The sequence below is a fragment of the Ctenopharyngodon idella genome, chromosome 2, assembly GCF_019924925.1.
Source record: "Ctenopharyngodon idella isolate HZGC_01 chromosome 2, HZGC01, whole genome shotgun sequence".
Taxonomy (NCBI): Eukaryota; Metazoa; Chordata; class Actinopteri; order Cypriniformes; family Xenocyprididae; genus Ctenopharyngodon; species Ctenopharyngodon idella.
Window position 1 is genome coordinate 22,770,070 of NC_067221.1, and position 24,332 is coordinate 22,794,401.

Sequence of the window (24,332 nt, forward strand, 5' to 3'; positions counted from 1 at the left end):
TGAGGACTCAAAATAGCTGACTATGCTGACAAGGCTAAAAAACAGTAGCACCCTTTAACATTCTGGCCTTCCCAAACCCATGACATAGCAGATATTGTTAAAATGGAAAAATGTCATTCCTATTATCTTTACAGTTTTTGTCCATATAGTGAAATTCAGTTTTCTTTCATTGTATAAAAAAAAAAAATAATAAAATAAAAAATAAAAAATTCTAAAAAAAATTTTATGTTCCACATACGAAAGAAAGTCAAATAGGTTTGGAACGACATGAGGGAGAGTAAAACATGACAGAATATTTATTTTTGGGTGAACAATCCCTTCAAAAGAAGAAGGCCTAAAATTTCAGGAGGTCACAGTGTAGGACTGAGAGGCAAACACTTTGGACAAACACTCAGAAAAGTGTTTTCACTTGTGCTGTATGTAATTCTTTGTTCGAATCAGGTTTTTTTTTTTTTTTTTCAGTACGACTCCAGCTCTCAGTTTAGATTAAATGAAAGTGGCTCTGTAAAGTTCCATTCTAGGGTCATTTTAGGTATAAAAAGTTTTGTTGTTAGTAATTTCAGCTCTGAAGTTGCTTATACAGTGCCTGCAGGCGAAATGAGACATACTGCAGCAAACTAGCAAAGTTTAGAGTAACAATAACAAACTGAAAATGACAATCTGACAGCCAGCACACAAACTCTACTGCATGTAGTTGACATTAAGCAGGTAAATGGCACACTTCATGCATTTCAAGAGAACATGAAATTTCCTATATATGACATTACGATCTTTCCTGTATCTCTAACAATGTTGCATCACCAGTATTTGCAACATCCAGTGAAAAGAAGATGGCTGCTAAACCAATTCATTGCAAACAAATTCAGCAGATGGAGGACTTCTGTACTTGTTGTGCTGCAAAATGTGTCGGTATAATGCATGCATTATAACTTTGTTTAATCCCCCCCCCCCCAAATAATGAGTCAGATGAATGTTTATAAACCTGTTGCACACAGGATTTACCAATGGATCTAAAAGAGGCCACATTATTTATATCAGTTTCACCTGCAACCCACAGGGACCCCGTCACCATGGGAACTGCGGAGGTGATTGGGAAAAGATTTCACATCTTAGACTTATCCAACCTGAAACGCAGGCAGTTGTGTTTCATGAGATGCCAGACACAGTCCAGTATCACTGAAATGCAAACATATCTTCTCAGAAGGGAGGGTAGCATAAATTCTCTCCACTTCACACCAGCGCCAGTCAATCACATCAGCTGATTGGATTTCCCTCCTACACCGTACAAGAAAGGAAGCCTCATCTATGAGTTTATTTCTTTACTTTTACTTTGAGTTTATTCATTACTTTTTATTATAATTAGGTTAATACAATGACATTTTGTCCCCTTGGAATGGAAGGTTCTATCTGACATTTTTTTGTCAAAATTGAGTTATTCACATATTCTTATTCTGTGACAACTTATTTACATTATGTGATTTTTTTTTTTATTTATTTATTTTTTTTTTTATGTGTACAATTTGGGACTTTTTATTTAGAAAACAAAAAGGTTCTATCTACAAAGTGGAATGGAATGCAAAAACGCTGAAGCTCAATATCTCAAAACTGCTCAGAATGCAGAGAGAACCTTATAATTCATAATTCCAAGGGGACAATTGTTTTCTATTCTATTGGAAGAACTCTGAGGTAACCCAGCCAACAGGGTGGATATGTTTCAACATCAGAGATGGCAAGAGTAGTCTTGCCAAGGGAAAGACATGTGCCGCCGAGGGAGACTTACTGTGGAAATACACACGTGGGATTGCCCAGAGGGGGAATCACAACACATGGAGGCACCTAGCCTGACACAAGGGCTGACCGATAGGGCATGCACACAAGTGTTAGACATCAACAGTGCTGGAGGAACCCATGGTTCTGAACTGTGGAACTCACCTGAGGAGAATAGCGCATGCATCCAGTCCGTGGAGTGGAATGGCGCAGCAAGCGAATTGACACCGAGCAAGCCCTGCCTACTGGCTCGAAGGCAGACCGCAGCTCTACAAAATTTCTGTTAGCGAGGCACCATGTGCCAGCGCCCAGGATGAAGCAACATTCCTGGTTGAGTAAGCTTTCACCCCTAGGGGGCATGGCAGGTTTTGAACCTGGTAAGCCAAGACTATAGCATCCACAATCCAGTGGAAAAACCTCTGTTTGGAGACAGCCTTTCCCTTCTGCTGGCCTCTGTAACAAACAAAGAGCTGATCTGAGGTCCTAAAGCACTGAGTTCTGTTTACGTAAGTGCGGAGAGTGCGTACTGGACAGAGCAGCACCAAGGCTGGGTCTGCCTCCTCCAAGGGCAGTGCTTGCAAGTTCACCACCTGATCTCTGAAGGGAGTGGTGGAAATGTTAGGCACATATTTAGGCCTGTCTGGTAGACGAGGCTCTGTCGTGTTTACCCTGTCATGAGACCTAGCATGAGCGAAGGGCTAGACTAGAAGGGCTAGTGATAGTAGCTACCACCTGAGGTGGCAAGGTACTTAAACCTTCCACATCCTTTCCAGAACCCACACATGCAGGTTCCAAAGATGGAGATGCGGGTGCCAGAGGGTGCCCTCTCTAAAAGAAAGAAGGTCCTTCCTCAGAGAAATTGGCCAGGGAGGGGCTGTCACAAGGAGTACAATTTCAGAGAACCAGGTCCGGCTGGGCCAGTAGGGCGCAACTAGAAGGACCTGCTCCTCGTCCTCCCTGATCTTGCACAATGTCTGTGCAAGAAGGCTCACTGGGGGAAACGCATACTTGCGTAGGCACCGCGGCCAGCTGTGTGCCAGCGCATCTGTGCCGAGGGTGCCCTCAGTCAGGGAGTAAAAAACAGCTGGCAGTGGGAAGTATTTGGAGAGGCAAACAGGTCTACCTGAGCATCTCCGAAGCGTTCCCAGATCAGCTGGACCGTATGGAGATGGAGTCTCCATTCTCCGGGGCTTGAGCACTGTCGTGAGAGCTCGTCGCTGCACGATTGAGCTTGCCCGGGATATGAACTGCACAAAGTGACCTCAGATGCTTCTGACTTCATAAGAGGAGATGGTGAGCGAGTTGCGACATGCGGCAGGAGCGTAGACCACTTTGTCTGTTGATGTATGCTACAGTCACAGTGTTGTCCGTCCAGACCAGAACGTGGTTGACCTTCAGCAGGGCCCTAAAGCGGTGCAGAGCAAGCCATACTGCTAGCAACTCGAGGCAACTGACATGCCACTGGAGATGGGGTCCTGTCCAGGAGCCTGACACAGTATGCCTGTTGCACATGGCACCCCAACCCATGGCAGAAGCATCTGTTGAGACAACAACATGCCTGGAAACTCACTCTAGGGGAACACCTGTCCATTGAAAAGTGAGGTTCAACCACGGGGTGAAGGTTTGACGGCAGGCCGGAGTGATTATCACTCTGTGCATGCCCTGTTGCCATGCCCATCTTGGAACTCGGCCGTGAAGCCAGTGCTGAAGCAGTCTCATATGAAGCAAACCCGAGTGGTATGACGGCCGCTGCAGATGCCATATGCCCCAGGAGCCTCTGAAACATTTCAGTGGGACCGCTCTCCTGCCCTTGAATCGACTCAGGCAGTTAAGCAGTGACTGAGCACGCACGCTTGCAAGCTGCGCAAATGTGGCAACCGAGTCTATTTCCATACAGAGAAAAGAGATCCTCAGCACGGGGGAGAGTTTGCTCTTTTCCCAGTTGACTCGAAGGCCCAAATGGGCGAGGTGTCTGAGCACCAAGTCCCTGTGCTCGCACAACTGCTCTCGAGAGTGAGCTAGAATCAGCCAGTCGTCGAGTTGAGGATGCGGACAACATGCTCCCTGAGTGGAGCCAAAGCTCCCTCCGCAACCTTCGTGAAGACGCTGGGAGATAGGGATAACCTGAATGGGAGAACCTTGTACTGATATGCCTGTCCCTCGAAAGCAAACCGAAGGAACGGTATGTGTCAAGGAAGAATGGAGACATGAAAGTATGTGTCCTTCAGGTTGATCGCTGCAAACCAATCCATAGGACAAATGCAATCGAAAATGTGTTTGGGCGTTAACATCTTGAACGGGAGCCTGTGAAGGGCACGAATTGGTCGTAACCCACAGGTTTTCTTGGGTACGATGAAGTAGGGGCTGTAAAACCCGGACTTCATGTTGGCTGGAGGGGACCGGCTCAATTGCACCCTTCGCCAGCAGGGTCGCAACCTCTGTTCACATGACAGGAGCATCCTTGGCCACCATCATTGCACGAACACCCCGAAACCTGGGGGGGCGCCGGGCAAATTGAATCCCATAGCCGAGCCTTATCGTTTGGATGAGCCAGCGGGACGGACTGGGGAGCTCTAGCCAGGCCCCAAGAAACCGAGCCAGCGGGGTCAGGAACTACAGGCATACCCAAGGTGGGGCAGCGAGGTGGAACAGATGGCCCTTCGTGTCCCTTAGTGAGGCCGGAGAGCGTACACTCCGTGGTACACAGCGTGGTCCTGCTACCATCTCCCTCGGAGCTGACGTCTCTATCTCAGGGTCGCCCGTCTCAGGATCGAGGGGGGGGGGTGGCCTGAGGAGGTTGATTCGTCAGGGAAGCCCACACCATCACCCTCAGATCACCCTGGCCATCAGCCAAAGTAGCCCTCTCACGAGAAGAGGAACTAGATTGGGGTATGGCAGAGGGGACTCTACCTCGTTTAAGGTAATCAAGTCTCGATCTCAACACAGAGATGGTCATATTCCCGCAATGGGAACATGACTCATCCACGAACGCAGCGTGTTGAAAAATACTCATGATACAGAACTTGTGACTGTCCGACAGAGCCAAAAACCGACTGCGCGGAATGACATCTTTAAAAAGACGCAGTATCATAACCGTGTTTACTCTTTTAGAGGAAAGCTCTTTCAGGTGTGCTGAAGCGCACAGGGGAGATTGCAGACAGATGGAAGCAGGAAGCTCTTTTAGGGCAATCTCCACTGAAAAACGCTGTCACACCAACACAGAACTGAAGACTCGTTGAATACACTCCGGTGATTGCAGAGCAACAAACAGAAGCGCTCGGCTGGAAGCGAAAGTTTGAATGCTCGCGCTGCTCCTTATATACCCACAGAGCGGGGCAGGGATCACAATGCAAATTCCGCAGCGATGCAAATTCCACAAATTCCCCAATCAAAGGTGATTGGGCTGTTGTGCGAGACCCCACTCATCAGTATGTTCTGATGTGACGTTGAACGTGACCGACTGAAAGGGAATGAAAATTCTGTCATTGTCTACTCATCCTCATGTCAATCCATACCTGTATGACTGACTGTCTTCTATGGAATACAAAAGAAGACATTCTGAAGAATGCCATTAAAAAAAATTGATGACAGAATTTAGATTTTTTTCTTTCTCTCTCTTTAAGTTTGTTTGGAATGGCTGTACAAGCTTGAAGTTTAAAGCACAATGACAATCTGACAGCTAACATATCCCATCAGCCTCAAGAAAACCCAAATATCCTTTATAAGATCACTCAGTTGTCTCTCTCTTCTTTTTCCCTGTGTCCCTGCCCTGGTGTGATTTCTTCTTGTCTTCCACTGCCATGTAATTTCACTGAGCTTTGGGGGTTCTGTTCTCTGAGAGCTCAGACTGACATGAGGTTAATGGTCTGACATGCCAATGACCTGGTAAGTCATTTTCTCACTTCTCACTTGCTTTAAATGTGATTGACTATCTCATGGTATGTGAAAAAAGCTCCATGTGGCACACTCACATAAGGAGAAGAATGTCACAGTAAATATAAAGATTTTGCTCAAATACTTGGCATCCAGTATTTAAAAAGGTACAAAACTTTTAAGAAGATTCAGTGGTAAAAATCAAAAGTTCACGCTAAAATTCCATTTTCAGCCAAATACTGTTCAAAACAAATCACAAAAGATCAAAGACAATAGAATTATATATAAAAAAATTACATATAAAGATATTTTTATAGTTTTTTTTTTTTTTAATTGCTAACATCCTTTGTCCAATCTGTAGTCACATTTTCAAAACTCTAAACACAATTAGCACATCCTTCTGTTGAGACTATACCATTAACACAATTTATGTTGTTTTCACACAATATGCAGTCAATTAACATGTTTCTAAAATTCTTAAATTTTCATACCATTTTCAAAAGAATGCAATTGAAAAAACTGTAAATAGTATGGTGCTATGTTTCCAAGAATGCACATATTCCAAACTCAACCAAAAATGTAGAATAGCTTACATGTAAGCATTCTACTTTTACTGCAGTAAAAGAAAACTGAATTATAAAAACAATGGATTTCATATTTGCTGCAGGTAGAACTGAAATATAACAAGTCATTTGTTATGTTTCAGTAATTTAACAGTTTTCGTAATGGCGTCAACTGTTAGTATTTTGACAGTCATTGTGCTATGATTGACTATATGTTCATGTTAGATAGAAAACTAGTGCTGGTGTTTTGACAGAATGACTCAATTTTTACTCAGGTTTGCTGTGTTTTGATAGAGTTAGTATATGTAGAAAAAGGTTTTTAGCATTTTGAAATCAGTGTAGAGTTTATATTCATTTAACAAAATATGGTTTGGGCACAAAATTAACTATTTGGCTAATTGTGTGATTTAGGTGTGTTGCTGTGTTAAGAGTTTAGAAAAAGTACTTTAAGTATTCGTAAATGCTTGCTAGCAATTGAAAAAAAAAACTAAGTCCTACTTAAAAGCACTCTTATGTTCAAATTATTGCATTTAATATTAATTTAAACTATAATACATTTTCATTTAATTGTAAATAACATGCAATTAAGTGCCCAAAACATCAGTTCACACTTAAATATATTCTATTAAAATATGTTGTTTTCGTAATACTTAAGCAGTAAATCTTATTTTTCATGAAGTATCTCAATTGTTTCTCAGAAGGCAGCATGATAGTATCACAAACTCGTTTTCACATTTGTCCAAGATAAAATATTTTGTTTACCTGCATGTTCGTGCAAAAGTGTTTTGTTATTTAAACATTAACCTTAAAATATCAGGAAGGACTTCAAGAAAAAGATTTACATCAAAGGGGTCCAGGTGACAAAAAGGTTTGGGAATCCCTGTATGTAAGTATAGTGCTACTCTTGAAATTAATTTTAGGATTAGGATTTTAGGAATTTATATATGAATGAATTTGAACAAATCTAGAAAAATCTAGTTTCTTTTTCTTTTTCTTTTTTAGGAACACAAAAGACTTTTGTCCATATAATGGATGTCAGTGTTTGGTAATAACAGTTTAAACATTTTTCAAAATAATAAATATTGGGTTTTATGTTCCACAGAAGAAAGAAAGTCATACAGGTTTGGAACAATATGAGGGTGAGTAAATAATGACAGACTTTCGTGAAAAAGCATCCTTTGAATAATCAAATATTCTTCTGGGATGGAATGGCATTCTCTCTGCTCTCTGATTGGCTTTTGGCTGTGAAAGGAAATGAATCCCTTTCAGCACAGTAGAAATAAGCACATCCTCATTTACACTCATGCACACCATTGCTCAGCTTATACACATCAAACATGTTATAAATCACACTGCAGAAACAATACCCCTGCCTTGACAATGCATATATTTGACTGAAACATAAACAATGCCATATATGCAGTGTGCACTGCAGCTGTGACAGAGATATGAGAAAACACGTTAGACCTATTTTATATTTGTGATTTATGTTGCTTGTAAAAATAGATTTTGCCAGAATAAAAACTTCTTAATGACTATGAATGAATCCCCATAATGGTTTATAGTTAGTGAACTGCCAGTGCTAGCTAGACAAACTTTGATTTGAATGAGGTTTGAAAAAAATCTAAAAATCTCTGTTAAAATATGAACTGTTAGGCTTTTCTGTGAAGATAAAGAAATGAATTTACATTAATAAGAAATGGCATACAGCTCATTCCACCTGATTATTGAAGTGAGCTTGTGGTATCGCAGATGGAAGAAATTAATTAAGTCATCTAGCCTGAGCCGTGTCTGAATCACATCAGCCATCTGAAATGCCAGCAGATTTAACACAAGCCTCTTCACTTTATACCAGATCAACACACTTTATTAAAAACTACCTCACCTATATCAATTAAATGTATACACTTAATAAATTCAACTACTTCACTTTGACTAAATTAAATACTTTAAATTGATCAAAAATCATATTTAAAGGACTTCTATCAGAAGGAATCAAATTTTCCATCATCTTCTGAGATAAATAAAATGTGCCATGAAGTTTCTGAAGGTTCCACCCATTGAAAAAAAAATGGCTCATTCTGAAATCCTGTAACATTAAATATGTGCCACTGTGCCCCCTCACCTCTGGTCGATGATAGCGCCGGCGCCTCACGCACACACTACATATTCTAGCATTGCAAAATTGACTGTTCATTATCAAAATAAGTTATACAGTCAACCAAACATATAAAAAGTTCCACTGCTCAATTTAAATAGTCCGTAGTACAATCCGTGCTGTTCAGCGTGAGCGCCGGCCCACTGTGGCACATTTTTGCTTATGATGATTTTTTTCCATCGATATTGGAACGCGAGTGAAGTACAAAGCCTAGTTTACATAATAAATAAAAGTTTAGCATTCAAATACATAGCGAATATGGAAACATTTGGATTTGTGCCAAAGGAGAGAGGTAGGCATGAGCCCAGCGCTGGTTACTTTCGCTACTCTGGTTACTGACAATTAAAACAAAAATCGGGCTTGTGTATTTATGACAAAAATTACTCATTTATTTGTTCAGAAATGGATGTAGGCTAATTTAAAATGTTATTTGCGTATTGTACTTTTCAGTAGGCTATATAATACAGCAAAACTACAAGCTTCATGTTTGTGTTTTTTCGCATTTTTATCCGTTGCAAACGGATAAAAAGTAGGTCAAACCTTGTGATGGAGTAAAATGCTATTTTTAACCAGATCCTTGATCATTTCAGCATATTTTAGGGCAAACTGTATTATGTCTCTTGAAAATATGAAATATTGGAGGATGAGGCAGTTAAACACTTTATTGGACCCAAAAGCAATCCTAAAGCTTGAAAATCCTAAAAATTCAGCAAGGCGCTGTCATGAGAGGAAGTCATGAAAGCCAAGCAGCAAACACACACACACACACACACACACACACACACACACACACACACACAAAAAGTTTTCTATTCCAACAAATGTTAAAATATAATTTATTCCTGTGATGGCAAAGCTGAATTTTCAGCATCATTACTCCAGTCTTCAGTGATTCTTCTCATGATCTTTCAGAAATCATTTTAATATGCTAATTTGCTGCTCAAGAAACATTTTATTATTATCAATGTTGAAAACAGCTGAGCTGCTTAATATTTTTGTGGAAACCATGATACATTTTTTAGCATTCTTTGATGAATAGAAAGTTCAAAAGAACAGCATTTATTTTTAACATTATAATGTCTTTAGGGTCATTTTTTATCAATTTAATCCATCCTTGCTTAATAAAATTAGGCCTATAAATATAGTTACATATTAATGATAGAGCATTTTCAGGTGAACTACCCATTTAATATATATACTTTTCTGACCTGAAACTTTTAAATGGTAGTGTAAATATATTTTAAAATGAGCAAAAATATATCACAAAATCATGGTAAAAAAAAAGGAATGATACAAATCTACTGGCTTCAGTCAGTGTTTAAGCTCATGTTGTGAAATGTGCCCATCCTCACATCACACATCCCTGCATCCACACCAGTAACGGCAGTGCATCAAACGCTGAAGAATTTGATACCTGAGCTGACAGCCACACTGTCAGAATCTAGATTTATTCAGGCTCAGTTGCGGTGGCCTTGCAAAGCGGGAGTCCGCACAACACTAAGGCTGTCAATCTACCATCAGTTAATTAAATCTGCTCAACCCAGTCCGACTCTAGACAGGAAGTGAATACAGAATTGATGTCAAGGGAAAAACAGCAGTACATAATTGTTTTTTGTTTTGTTTTTTTCTCCTAAGCCCCAGTGGGCTTCCCAATGCCAGTATGATTATGAAGAGTAATATTTGTATGTCATCTCCACCGGTAAATGCTTAATTTGAGGGTAAAGTGGATCAATGCAGGCTAAACGTTGTGAATAAGTACCGTGCTCCTGTGAGGTGTATCACACACCTGCATCCCCAAACACCTGCTCATGCTGGTATATAATCTGAAATGAGAGAAAAGAGCATCCACTCTGTTTAAATGAGTATGGATGCTTTGCTCTCTTGTTTTTCATTATTTCAAGATTAAATGTCATTTTTCTCCAGTTGATGTGGCATGGCAAGCACATGAGCAGCTAAAATGTGATCTAGTAGAGGCACTGAAGAACGCATAGGCAGACAGAGTCGGCTTTTCTCAAGCTCATAATCAATGTTTACATTTGAATAAAAGCCTAAATTAAATTTTTTCATCAAATTACAATTGTAGTAATTAAATATTCGCATGGTTATCGCCAAAGCTCGCCTTATTCTGTTGTAGATCATTAAACCATTATACTGTCTCAGAAGTCTGTCCAAAATCAGTTTTGTGAGGTACCTTTGTAGTGATTTTGGATTGGCCTCACACGAAGGCACCACAAATGTAGTTATTTATGGTCTTAAATATAAATATTAATATTTCACCATGCGGTGAAAAGTTTACTCGCAAGAGTATAACCTTGGTCGTGCTGTTGTTCTTCTCTCGTCAGGTCAGAAACTCAGAACAATGGTTTGTTCACTTGGGAAAACTTTTATTCCTTCCTGTTAGGGAGGGGATTACTAATCCCCACCTTTCCTGATGTGGTGATATGATTGGGTCGTAGCATTCCAGGTGTCCGCCCATCACGCCCACCTTTCATCCTGTAGAACTTGTTACATTGTCCCAAAAAACACAGTTAAATAAAACAATGTCTTTAGGAATGCTTTATTTCTTTTTCATTCCTTTCTCAAAGTCCTTGTGGCAGTGTTCTGAACTCGTAGAGTCCAAACTTGATGTGAATTGGTTGAGGTATCACATTTCGGTCTCAGTGGGTGCAGTTGCATTGGCTTTTATTCCAGGTGCGGTTTCCATTGTGTGTGCACAGTTTCCTGGATGACTAAAAAGACGTATAGGACATGTTCCTTACAGTAATCCTGTCCATTTTTTGTGATTTCAAGCCAATATGTTTAGAAATTGTCTTTCTTTTGGAGCCTTTTTTTGTTCTTGCTGTGCTCTAGCCAGAACCAGTTTGGTAGCTCTAGGAGTCCATGGCCATTCACACCTTGGACTCAGGCATGGAGGGCTGAGGTGAACAAAGGTGCAACAGGTGCCCTCCACCTTTGGCAGTCCTAATTACAATAGTCCTTTAGCTGTCGTTGAAGGTCCTATCACACTCTTTTGTATTAATCAAAGTGGGACAAAAGGATTCTTATTTTGACGTGTAAACTTCTGTTGTAAAGCTCTGGTGCCATCATGTCTGCTGTTCACTACACCTTTGTGCACAAACACTGCCTGCAAAGTCATTGCCTGACAGAGGCAAAAAGTCCGCTGCCTAAGCTTTCAGACGCAGCCCAAATAGAACCCATTATAATCACTGACACTATCTAGACTGGGTAAAATATACAGATGCCCATCCAATTTCTGAGGTACTCCACAGGCTTGAGTCTGCTGACAACAAGACAAACTATGCAGTTAAGGCCCATTCACACCAACAACGATAACTATAAAATAACTAAAAAAGACAATTATATTAGCATCCACACCAATGCACAATAAAGTTCTGTTTATTATAAGCACTTGCTGGAGTTCTGTCATCTGCCACTTTAATGTTGTGATTAGTAATTAACTCTTTCCCCGCCACTGACATAATTTTCCATCATTTATGACACAACACTTCCAGAAGCGTTGCTTATGCACAAGTAAGCTAATGTAATCACTAAATATTCAACAGCATAAAAATCAAAACTGCTAAACGTTGCCGAGAAAAATGTTAAAGAGGTTTACGACTGTGCAAGCTTTGGGAGTGTTGATGGACTTGATCTACTCCATCTGTTTTGATCATCGTTCTCAATCCGATCATGCAATTTTCTCTGTTTTTTTTTTTTTTTTCCTTTATGAACCTTACCTACATTCAAGTGTTGAAAACAAAAATTAAATGAATCTAGAATAAAACAATATAAAAAGATATATTGACTGTTTACATATTCATGCAACCAAATATGGTTACACTTTATTTCAATAGTCCACTTTAGACACTCTACAAACTATAAGTAAATTTGCAATTACAGTTGCAGTGTTGCCTAAGTCTCATTATAGACTGTTAGTAGACTGTTGGTTAAGGTTAGGTGTTAGGGTTCGAGTTAGTAGAATAAGTTGGCATGTTGTTGCAAAGTTACTTATAGTAAGTAGAATGTCTAAAGTGGGCCATCGAAATAAAGTGTTACCTAAAATATTCTGGGGGCCATGAAAGTTTTGTGAATTTGATCAAAAATGCTGGCGCTGACTGGCAACTTAAAAATAAAACGTTGACAGGGAACAAGTTAATTGGTAATTATTTAATAGTTCTTAATGAGGCTAATCTCAATAAGTAATAGAGTACCTCAGGGATGACGTGTTTTTGTAGGCAAAACCCGGAAGCGAGTTAGCATTTTAGGACTTCCGGTTCCATCGCCCCGAAGTCAATGGGTTTTTTGAATGGGTTTTTGCTAAATCGCCTGAAATAAGGTCTGTGGTTAACAAAGCCTCTAAATATTAATCAGCAAGCATGTTTTTAAATAAAGTTGTTTTCTAAATAAAGTTTGAGGAAGCTTGGTGGTGGTGACGTTGATCTGCGACCATGGTGTGCTGTAGTCCATTTATAGCCTACTGTTAGCTTTTTATATCTGACGACTTTATTTAGGCTTCAAAATGTATAAATGTTGTGTTAACTTGTAAAGATTATCTTGATAGACAAAACGTGTAAGTGTCATAACCCTTTGTTAAACACAGAGCTTATTTTTTGCGATTTTCCAAAAGTCTATGGGAAAAATGCATTGGCTTTCGATCGAGGGAACCCGTGCGCCGCTAACTTCCGGGTTGCCCTACAAAAGCACGTCATCCCTGAGGTACTCTATTATTGATTATTTATAGAAATGCACTGTTACTAAATTTCTCGGCCAATGCCGATACAGATAGTTTGGTTTTTCTTATGGAAAAAGATATCTCTCCCAAATAATGCTAAACTATACAGAGAACCCTCTTATTTGGTAAACTATAATATTGGTTGCAATTAACAACAGAGGTATTATATACAACTCAGGTATTGTATACAACTCAGGTGCACATATAAGGTAGTTTTCATAAGCACTTGGCAAATTTATTCAAACATACATATATAATTAACAGTAAATAAGCTCCTCTCTAGTGTGTGAGTGTGTGTGTGTGTGTGTGTGTGTGTGTGTATATATATATATATATATATATATATATATATATATATGTGTGTATACGGATATAGCTAACTAACAAACTGTGAACACTGGATAACTTTCCTGAGGTAAATGCAATGTTAAGTGACATTGTCACAAGCTGTTATATTGACATCTTTCCGCAGTGATTACATGAGACATGATACGGATTTCGGTAAGTTGTACTGTATCTTTCAACATACCTTCTGATGTTCAAGCATGTTTTTTCAAACTTGAATTAAAGTGGAAGAGGTGACTTGCACTCCGTCTCAGTCTTAAATTTGCTATTACTTAATGAATAGTTAATCTTGTTTCCATATTAGTAATACCTGAAGTGTTAAAATAATAAAGTACTGAGTGCCACATTTGTTTTTTTCCAAACAAACCCTTGAAATGAATATTTGATTTGACGTTTATTGCATTTCCTTTCTAAATTCCCTTGCTCCTTGTATTTTAATAGACGTCTCCTAAATCTCGTGTTTAAGTCCTGATTAAAAAAAGAAATCATTTTCTAATAACACATTCTCATTACCTTTGTTTAGTAACTGAAAAGTGCTCCAGCTTGTTAAATAAGTGGCTCCATTGGGATCCTGACACATGCTGGATCTAACTGCCTTTAATTTCCGGCCTGTCCTAGATCACCCTATTTGTCTGTATTAATTACTTAGAGTGATAAAGAGCATGTCTTAATGAAACTGACAGCACTGGGACGACGTGGTCTATATGCTGCTGGTATTTCCAGAAATCAATCTTGAAATGTGTGCAGGTGTATTATACAGTCGCTTACCTTTTTAATCACAAAGGTGTCAAAATGGTAACAGTTTAATATGCAAGATAAATGCACATAATCCACATGATGCATGGTATTATCTATACCAATATGCAAGATAAATGCACCTGATCCACATGATGCATGACATTATCTACACATAGCCTGAAATTATGCACCTTTAATGAACACATTTATAAGGTGCATACTATTTATATAGGAATAATGTATTGCTCAATTTCCTGCTACTGCTTTGTTCATCCTTTATTGTAAAATGCATTAAATGGTATTCAAATGATAACAAATGTTATCTAATGATAACTAATGTTAACAAATGAGACCTTATTGTAAAGTATAATGAGTACTTTTTTTTTTTTTTTTTTAAAGTATGCTAAAGTGTACTTCTTTTTCACAAGGGAACCCTTAAATTCTGTCAATATACTACTCTATTAAAGAGTCCTATCTAATTCCAGGTCTCACTAACTTTAGAGTATACTCAAAAATATTCCTTACTGTGACGATGAGGCCTTTTTCTTGGAAGTATTTGACCAGGGGGATGGCATTCTGTTTGAAATTAGTCAAGCGTCGATCGATAGCTTTAGGGTTGTCATCTGGGCGACCCTGCTGCTCCGCACGCTTCTCCAGACGCTCCTTCAGACGCTGGTTGGAGCAGGCCAGAAACACCACCAGGTCTGGAGTACAGATCTACAGAGACAGAACATGAGTGTCTATTAACTAGTAATGTCTCAGTTCAAGTTGATATTCATGGGTTCATTCACCTTCTGGAAGTCAAGTTCAAAGTGATTTGTAGCTGCAGTGATCTGCAAATATATAGCTATTAAGTGCCACTCTGGTTATACATCTAACGCATCTTCAAGTAAGATCTAAGATGAGTTTTGGCCCTTCATATTATAATGAATGAGATTGGATGTGGACGAGAGGCAAATAAGCATACATCAGATGTCTTAGTTGTAACATTCATATGCAAAACCATAGGAAATGCTCAGCATTTTGTATGACTGAGGTTTTACACAAATCTTATTTTACATTGTAGGCTTTATAGTGCACAACAATATTGTTCAGTTGCAAAGAAATCTGCTAGTGAAAGTAAAACATAGAGTTGGTTGCTATGGTTACTGACAAAATCTAAGTCTTGTGATAACAGAGCTAGTTGCATTGATGTTATACATATCATATTAAATATACGCATATCAGCTGTTTAAACAATGCTACAATGTACAGCTTGGCTGAAAGAGTGCAATTTGCAACATGTCCAAGGCCTTAATTTTATCTTCACAAATTGCATGTCAAGCGTCACGTTAATTGAGTGTTTCTTTGCTTGTCATGCCACTAATTGAAAACTGGGAATATTTAAAAACAACACACTGAATCCTTTAATTAAAACCTTGGACTTTTTATCTTTTGTCCAAACTGGCAGCAGGCCTACACAGAGTTCATGTACATGAAGTCTTAACAAAATTATGACCTCAAAGGGCAGATATTTGATCTGAAATGCACAGTCATATTCTTAACCAGTCGCCTGCTGGAAAGCCTTTTGGGAATGTGTACTTAATTAGTCACTAGAGAGAGAGAGAGAGAAAAAAAAAAAAGACTACAAATGTCAGTTCATAAATGCCTTAAAGCCTGTCACAAAACAGAAAAGCATGATGATTATCTCAACAGAAGCATAGCAGGCGAAATGTCAGTGAAAGCTAAGACACTGAAATGTTTTTTTGCCCTTTAAACTAAAAATGTTCCTACCATTCACTCCAAACTTATCTTTAAAAAGGGAAAGATCTGGATATGAGGTCACATCATCAGTAAAGGTCAACTGATTTGATAACTAATGTGGGAAAATTGGCCAATAGGTTTTTTCCCTCCCTTCAAAACTGAAAACTTTCCACTTAATGAAATGTGTAAATATTATAAATGATAATGTAAATTATAATACTTTATAAATTTGCTAAATGAACTTTCACTGTTGTTAGTTTCACTCAAACCACCCTTGTTCACATTACTTAAAAAACTCATGTAACTACATGAACATAATTTAACTGTGTTGTTTCTACTAAAAATTAGTATTGTCAGCTTTACTTAGTGTTTGTTCAGTCAACTTAATATTGTTGAGTGAAACGCACAAATTAATGTTGACATAACTAAATGTGCAGTGGATCCGTAGTTCCCAGCATGCTTTGCAAGGGACTGCATTTGAAGAGTAAATTTAAGGGATTAAAGTGTTATTTTATGTGTTTTTCAGTAAAGGGAAAGATGTTGTTAGTTTATGTTAGTGTTTAATGTTCAGTTATGTTAGACATTTAGAGTAGTTTTTTTTTTTTTTTTTAATTTTGTGGTTACCATTATGAAGAAGAGTGTCGCCTGTGTTTAGGCTGTGAGCACTCATATACACATGTTTAGGATGGAATTCCTGCTCTCAATTCAATTGAGTTTGTTCAATGAGTTATTTTTTGAGTGCATTTTGTAGAGAAAATAGTTCATTTAATAAGGTAAATTAAGTCAATACATGTGTTCACCTTATGTAATAACATTATTAAACTGCACATATAAATATTATGTGACAGTGACATTAAAATGATTTGTATTTATTCAAAGAAATTTTGTCAGCTTTACTTAAATTTCTTTTGTTCATACAACTAAATTGTTATTTGTACAAATTACTCAATATAGTTGTGTGGAACCACTTGACACTTCTTTTTTAAGTAAATCCAACAATTCATTTTTTTTTTTTTTTTTTTAGTGTATATGGCTGCTTTGTTGGTTTTTCAGGTAAACTGTGTGTGTTTGTTGGTTGCTTCCATGGAACATGGTTATCAGAATATCTAAGCTGCTCTTGTCCATACAACCAAAGCTAATAATCATCCTATTTAAATGTGGAAATTTACAAAATGTTTGAATTTTTAACAAATGTTTTATATGATAAATAATATTATTTATATAAAATAATTCAGCAATATTTTATATTATGCACTATTTCTATGTCACTTCTCACATTTGTGTCATTGAGCATGTGAACTCCGTATACAAAAGGTTTTTATACAAACTATATACAAAAGTACAGATGTTCTGGATTCCTTTGAAGCACATACATTTCATCCTGAATCTCAATTCATAAAACAGCGTAAGCTAAATAGAAAGAAGCTGGATGAGGTCTCATGGGATGCCGTGAACTGAAGATAAAAATATCTCTGTCCCTTTGGGTTGTCAGAAAATTGTTTTAAAGGGTATTACACCTAGAAGAACCCTCAGAGCCCCCGTCATTTATACCTCCCGATGTGTAATACACATGACAGACTGCCAATCTATCTAACGTGATCATAACCCTCTGAGAAATGCTCCTGTCCCACTCTTCTCACTTGTCTCTCTGCAGAATTAGCCTTTTGCGTATCTTCAAAATCTATTAATACTGTTCTGCTTTTATCTTCTTGTTTCCAGTTGTTTTTTTACCACCTTAATTATTCCAGTCAGTCATGATCATGTTTCTGTAAATTCCATTCCTTTTTATTTTTTTTATTTTTGTGTTAGATCCACCTATTGTAAAGAATAGAACCCCCCCCCCCCAAAAAAAAATAAAATAAATAAAATTCTGTATTTTCTCACCCTCATGAATCTTTCCTCTCAGATTTGATTTATTTTGAACTACTCCTTTAAATAAACAGAGCTGAGATCTTGCTAATTCCTGTTAGCATTTTGCCCTCAGTCAAAGCTCTGTGCTACATGCCAACTGCACTCAGAAAACAGCTTGTTGAAACAACCTCGAGCTTGTAACGCCACATTAGCAAAGGCCCTTTAGTGCCGAAAAGAAAGAAACACATTATGATCACATAGTATTTTATTAATGTGACAGTAAAGGCCACCAAAACAACAAACAAAGTCAACAGAAAAACTCTGCTGTCCAAAAGATTAAGTCTCTATGGCTTGTGTCTCACCCTCAATGTAAGTCTACAAATTTTTTGTCTGCCAGCTGAAACATTTTGTTTAGAAAAGTATCAGTAGTATAATTAATATGTAATAAGCTAAACCAGTCCACAATGTCACACAAAAGAAGACATTTTGAAAAATGCCTCCTGTGTTGTTTTGGACCCCATTGACTTTCACTGTATAGACAAAACAGTTCAAACATTTTTTTTAAATATCTTTTTTGTGTTTCACAGAGGAAAGAAAGTCATACAGATTTAGCAAAACATGAGGATGAGCAGTGGTGGTCTTTAGCAAAGTAATTTACATTTTTCAAGTATATGTACTTTATCAGAGTATATTTATTTTCCGAAATGTTTAAGTTTACTTCACTACATTCCAAAGCATAATGTACGTTTTATTTCACTGCATTTCATAAAAAACATTGCTTGTTATTTGTAACTGAAGAAATCAATTCCCGCTCCGATATGTAAGAGCAATTGTTTTAAATAAACTTGTTGAATCAGTTTAATTTAATGAGACATTTGGATAATTAATAGGAATAACCCCTACACAGCTCATGAGCCAGCGCTCCCAAGTCCGGTGGTCTCAGCGCTCTCAAGTCCGGTGGTCCCAGCACTCTTTAGCCTGGAGTTCTTTCCCTTGTCCTCAGTGCTCCCAGTCATGGCAGCTGCCATTTTGTGTGTCTCGGGCATACACACTTCCCCTGAAGCGACGGCATTTGCCAAGGCCAGCGGAGGCCGCTTCTGAACTCTCTGTGGCCCCTGTTGGCTCTGTTATGGCCAAGTAGGCCGTCTCTGAACTCTCAGTGCTCCATGCCACCACCACAGAGGCTGTCTATTGACTCACTGTGCCCCATGCCACAGCCTTGGAGGCAGTCCACAAAGTCATTGTACCCCATGCCATGGCCACAGAGGCCGTCAACAAACTCTCTATGCTCCATGTCACGGACAAAGAAGCCATCCATACCCAGTGGTCTTGTGCTCTGCTGAGGCGGTCATCTCCTCTGCCGGCTCCGCCCTGGTGCTATCTATCTCCACCACATCCACCTGATCCTCCATGGCCTCGTCCTCTGCTCCATGGTCCAGGCCCCTCTGCTCCACAGTCCAGGCCTGCCTCTGCTTCACAGTCCAGGCCCGCTTCTGCACCATAGTCCAGGCCCACCTTTGCTTCACAGTCCAGGCCTGCCTCTGCACCACGATCCAGGCCCATCTTTGCTCCACAGTCCAGGCCTGCCTGTGCACCACGATCCAGGCCCACCTCTGTAGCACAGTCTAGGCCCACCTCTGCTCCACGTTCCAGGCCAGCCTCTTCTCCACGGTCCAGGCCCATGTCTGCTCCAGGATCCATGGTCTTGTTCCCTGCTTCAAGGTCCAGGTCTGCCACTACTTCATGGTCCAGGTCTGCCGCCATGCCATGATACAGGCCATATATTTATGGAATAGTCACTCTACTGTAATGCTCAGCACATATATGGATTTGGATGAGTCAGCTCATGCCACTTTCTGAGGACCGACACACTGGAATAATATTTAGCTGACATTTGAACAGGCTGGGGAGGCAGTGTCTCTCAGCTTTGCTCACAGTGGAGATATTTGGTAATCCTGTAATGATCGCTGTTAAAGCTGTGGTCTGATCCCTTCTCTTTCTGTGCTCATCTCATAATTGGGTTTTAAATCCCTTCATTGCTGCTGCTCATCTCTATTCTGTGAGAGTCAAAGCTAATTCAGTTACTGAGGTTAGCTATGGTGACACCGTTATTGGTTGCCTGGTCACCGAACACAGTCACACAACACACAGTCTAGGGCCTGTTCAAACCTTTCTCTATCCCACAAACACACAATAAAAAGACTCTTTATTATTCATATCATCTCCTGCATTGGTAAATGAGTTTCTGTCTTCTATGATCTGGCTTCATTGTATTCTATGCTTTCATTGAATCTAAGCTAATCTCACACCCTCCATATTTGTTACATAAGGATCCCTCAAAGATTATTTTTTTTGCCATCAGAATCAAATGAAAACCTTGTTTTTTTGTTTTGTTTTTTGTCATCAATGTATATTGCTAAATTCATATTTTATTTCAAGTTATTTTGTGATGCATTTTTGGCAGTTGTTACCTTAAAGTGATAGTTAATCCAAAAAAAAAAAAAAAAAGATTAACTAAAAAAATAAAAGAACACACACACACACACACACACACACACATACATAAATACACACACACACACACACTTTATTGTTGTGCAATAAAGTGGTGAGAAAAGCTGAAAAACTGTGCTGAATGATGGCTGATGTGCTGGCCAACTACTGTCTGCTCCCCAGAAGGATTGTGAGGTGCAGCCTAGCACACAAAAATCAAGATTTTTTTTTTGGCATGTCTTCACTCATAAATTCTCTCACTGACTGTGCCGGCACCTCCAGGAAAAGGCGGAGAGAGACAGAATAAGGATGCTCATAGGGCAGAATCTATGCTTGAATCTGGGTCCCCATTAAACCGTGACAGCCAGCAGACAGAAAGTAAAATAATTAATGGAACAGTAAAGCCAGACATCACTAAACATTTACTTTGATGGCAATATACAAGAATGTGCCATATGTGAGCTCGTATCATGTAAAAATACGAGTGACAGAAATGAATTTTTTCATTAGGAGGTGATATTTTCCCCTTAAACTGATTTCCATGCAGGGCATCATCTTTTGTGTCAAATTGAATCAAGTTTTGGCAATTGCAATAATAAGACACTGTAACACTTTCACCAATCAAATAAAATCAGTAATAACAAAATCCATCTTTGTATTGCAGTGGTGACAGAAGCGGAATCTGAAGTGCCATTTAGTCTGCATTCAATCAGACTGTTTGATGCTGCGCAGAGGTGCCATGAATGCATTTACATTGCAATAATATTGCAGATTAATAATGTTATGAGAATGATGTTGTAAGTATTACATTTTAAATATAGAAATCTAAAAGACTTTCAAATCACATGAGCCAGTATTTTATTCACAATAGAACATAGATAACATAAATGTTTAAACAGAGAAATTTTTACAATTTTATGCACAAAATGAGCTCATTTCAAATTTGATGCCTGCTACAGGTCTCAAAATAGTTGGGACGGGGGCATGTTTACTATGGTGTAGCATCTCCTCTTCTTTTTAAAACAGTTTGAAGATGTTTGGGCATCGAGGTTATGAGTTTCTGGAGTTTTGGTGTTGGAATTTGGTCCCATTCTTGCCTGATATAGGTTTCCAGCTGCTGAAGAGTTTGTGGTCATCTTTGACGTATTTTTTGTTTAATGATGCGCCAAATGTTTTCTATAGGTGAAAGATCTGGACTGCAGGCAGGCCAATTCAGCACCCAGACTCTTCTACAACGAAGCCATGCTGTTGTAATAGCTGCAGTATGTGGTTTTGTATTGTCCTGCTGAAATACACAAGGCCTTCCCTGAAATAGACGTCATCTGGAAACCTTTATATGCCTTTCAGCATTCATAGTGCTTTCCAAAACATGCAAGCTGCCCACACCGTATGCACTTATGCACCCTCATACCATCAGAGATGCTGGCTTTTGAACTGAATGCTGATAACACGCTGAAAAGTCTCCCTCCTCTTTAGCCCAGAGGACACGGCGTCCGTGATTTCCAATAAGAATGTCAAATTTGGACTCGTCTGACCATAGAACACTTTTCCACTTTGAAAAAGTCCATTTTAGATTAGCCTGGGCTCACAGGACACGACGGCGCTTCTGGAACATGTTCACAAATGGCTTTCTTTTTGCATGATAGAGCTTTAGTTGGCATCTGCAGATGGCACGGCGGATTGTGTTTACCGACAGTGGTTTCTGGAAGTATTCCTGGGCCCATTTAGTAATGTCATTGACATAACCATGCCGATGAGTGAGGGCCCGAAGACCACGGGCATCCAATAAAGGTCTTCGGCCTTGTCCCTTACGCACAGAGATTTCTCCAGTTTCTCTGAATCTTTTGATGACGTTATGCACTGTAGATGATGATATTTGCAATGCCTTTGCAATTTGACATTGAGGAACATTGTTTTCCATAATCTTTTTACGCATTCTTTCACAGATTGGAGAGCCTATGCCCATCCTTACTTCTGAGAGACTCAGCCTCTCTAAGACATCCCTTTTATAGATAATCATGTTACAGACCTGATATCAATGAAATTAATTAGTTGCTAGACGTTCTCCCAGCTCTTTTCAAAATTTCTTGCTTTTTCAGCCATTTGTTGCCCCCGTGCCAACTTTTTTGAGACCTGTAGCAGGCATCAAATTTGAAATGAGCTCATTTAGTGAATAAAAGTGTACAATTTCTCCATTTAAACATGTGTTATGTTATCTATGTTCTATTGTAAATAAAATATATTCATTTTGATGTCATTTTTGTACTAAATCACCATTAATTTCTGACACTAAAAAATGTGAGAAATAGTTTTTTCTCCATCAGCCATAGTAGCTGGAGAATCTGTAATTGTATCATTTTTATTAATCAAATTAAATAAAATGTGTGCAATGTTTAGCTTAAAGGGATAGTTCACCCAAAAATGACAATTTGGTCATTAATTACTCACCCTCAAGTGGTTCCAAATCTGTATGAGTTTCTTTCTTCTGTTGAACACAAAAGAAGATATTTTAAAGAATGTTGGTAACCAAACAATTGATAGCACCCATTGACTTCCATAGTAGGAAAAAAATACAATGGAAGTCAATGGGTACCATCAATAGTCTGGTTACCAGCATTCTTTAAAATATCTTCTTTTGTGTTCAACAGAAGAAAGAAACTCATACAGGTTTGGAACATCATGAGGGTGAGTAAATGATGATAAAATTTTAATTTTTGGGTGAACTATGACTTTAAGGGTCTATTTTTACTTCATCTGACCAGACTGAAAAAGTCCATTCAAATCTGTGGTGTAACCTAATGCGATTGTAATGCATAGTTCAATGTCTGTTTAGTGAATAAAATCAGTTTAGATGTTATAAGACCACTACAAATATAAATTCATTTATATAATGTATATAAAACCACTATAAAACAATATTTTAGATGCTAGCACAACATACATTTTTGCCATGGCATAGTGATAAGTTATGTAAATATGCGTTTTTGTCCTAACCAGCTGCAACCATGCAGTGGGTAGCCCTGACCACCATGAAATATAATTGATCTGAAATTCTACTTTATAACTGCACATTATACACACAAATATCCACTTATTGCCTGGTGATTGTGACGTCACACATCATTTTCACATGGAAACGAGACTGGTTAGGACACAGTGAGATTGGCAGATAAGACAATATTACCCAACACTGTACAAAAATACCTACATGCCATTACATGCCGTACCTGCAAAAGGAAGTCAACAGATAATGTGACATCATGAGATAATTTCTGAGATAAGCGGTGTTGCGAATCTATTTTCTGGCAGCAACAAGTGCGTTCCTCACAGCTCTCTGCCTACGTTAAAGCATCTCTTAGATAATTGGTGTGAAATGACGAAGGCTGAGAACAAGCATGAGGAATGGAAAGAGAAGGAGAGAGAGACGGAAGCATATCTGATTCTTGGTACTCATTAAATTTTACTGCTCATGTCCACAGATTGAACTCAGTGATCACTTCATTTGCAGCCTGGAAACCACACTATGTGGCATTTGCAGGTGGTGACTTCCGCAATTTTCAAATCTGGACTAGCAATCTCATGTTTTTGTAAAACTTAAAGGTTAATTTGGGACCGACAGCAAGTGCGGTCAGGGGTAAGGGGGAGTTTTGAGTTAGCCGTAATAGCTAACGTACTATTTCCTAAGCCCGCTGTCTTACAGGAAATAGAAAAAGAAAAATGTGAGAGAAAGCTAATTAGCCATGATGAAAAGTGAAGGAACAGGCTGGCTGTCATTTAGAGATGAACATGCATTGAGACCTGCAATTGAGAGCTGTTACATGATTTCCTTTTAGAGAAGCTAAACATTAAAAAAGAAGAAAGCTGACATTAGCTTCTTTTTGACAGGTTTATAGACATTAATATATGCCTGTCACTATCCGAATCACATCTCTTGAAGGTTGTCAAGTGGTTCCTGTCAAAAACATCAAAAATAGAGAGTTTCAAGTATACATTTGAGATCTGACGTGTGTTACACGTACAAGTCACTCATGCAGATGTGAATCAACAGGGTGTGAAATATCAGCTCTCA

At 38.8% G+C, this 24,332-nt stretch overlaps 1 protein-coding gene across 2 annotated transcripts in view; it reads right to left on the bottom strand.

Annotated features, from left to right (window-relative positions):
• ak5 (adenylate kinase 5) overlaps positions 1-24,332 on the bottom strand; it is a 98,254-nt gene that overhangs the window by 53,655 nt on the left and 20,267 nt on the right. For both annotated transcript variants that reach the window (XM_051914345.1, XM_051914343.1), the window contains exon 6: positions 14,702-14,893. In XM_051914345.1, coding sequence (XP_051770305.1) covers positions 14,702-14,893 — 192 coding nt within the window. The remainder of the gene's footprint in view (positions 1-14,701; positions 14,894-24,332) is intronic.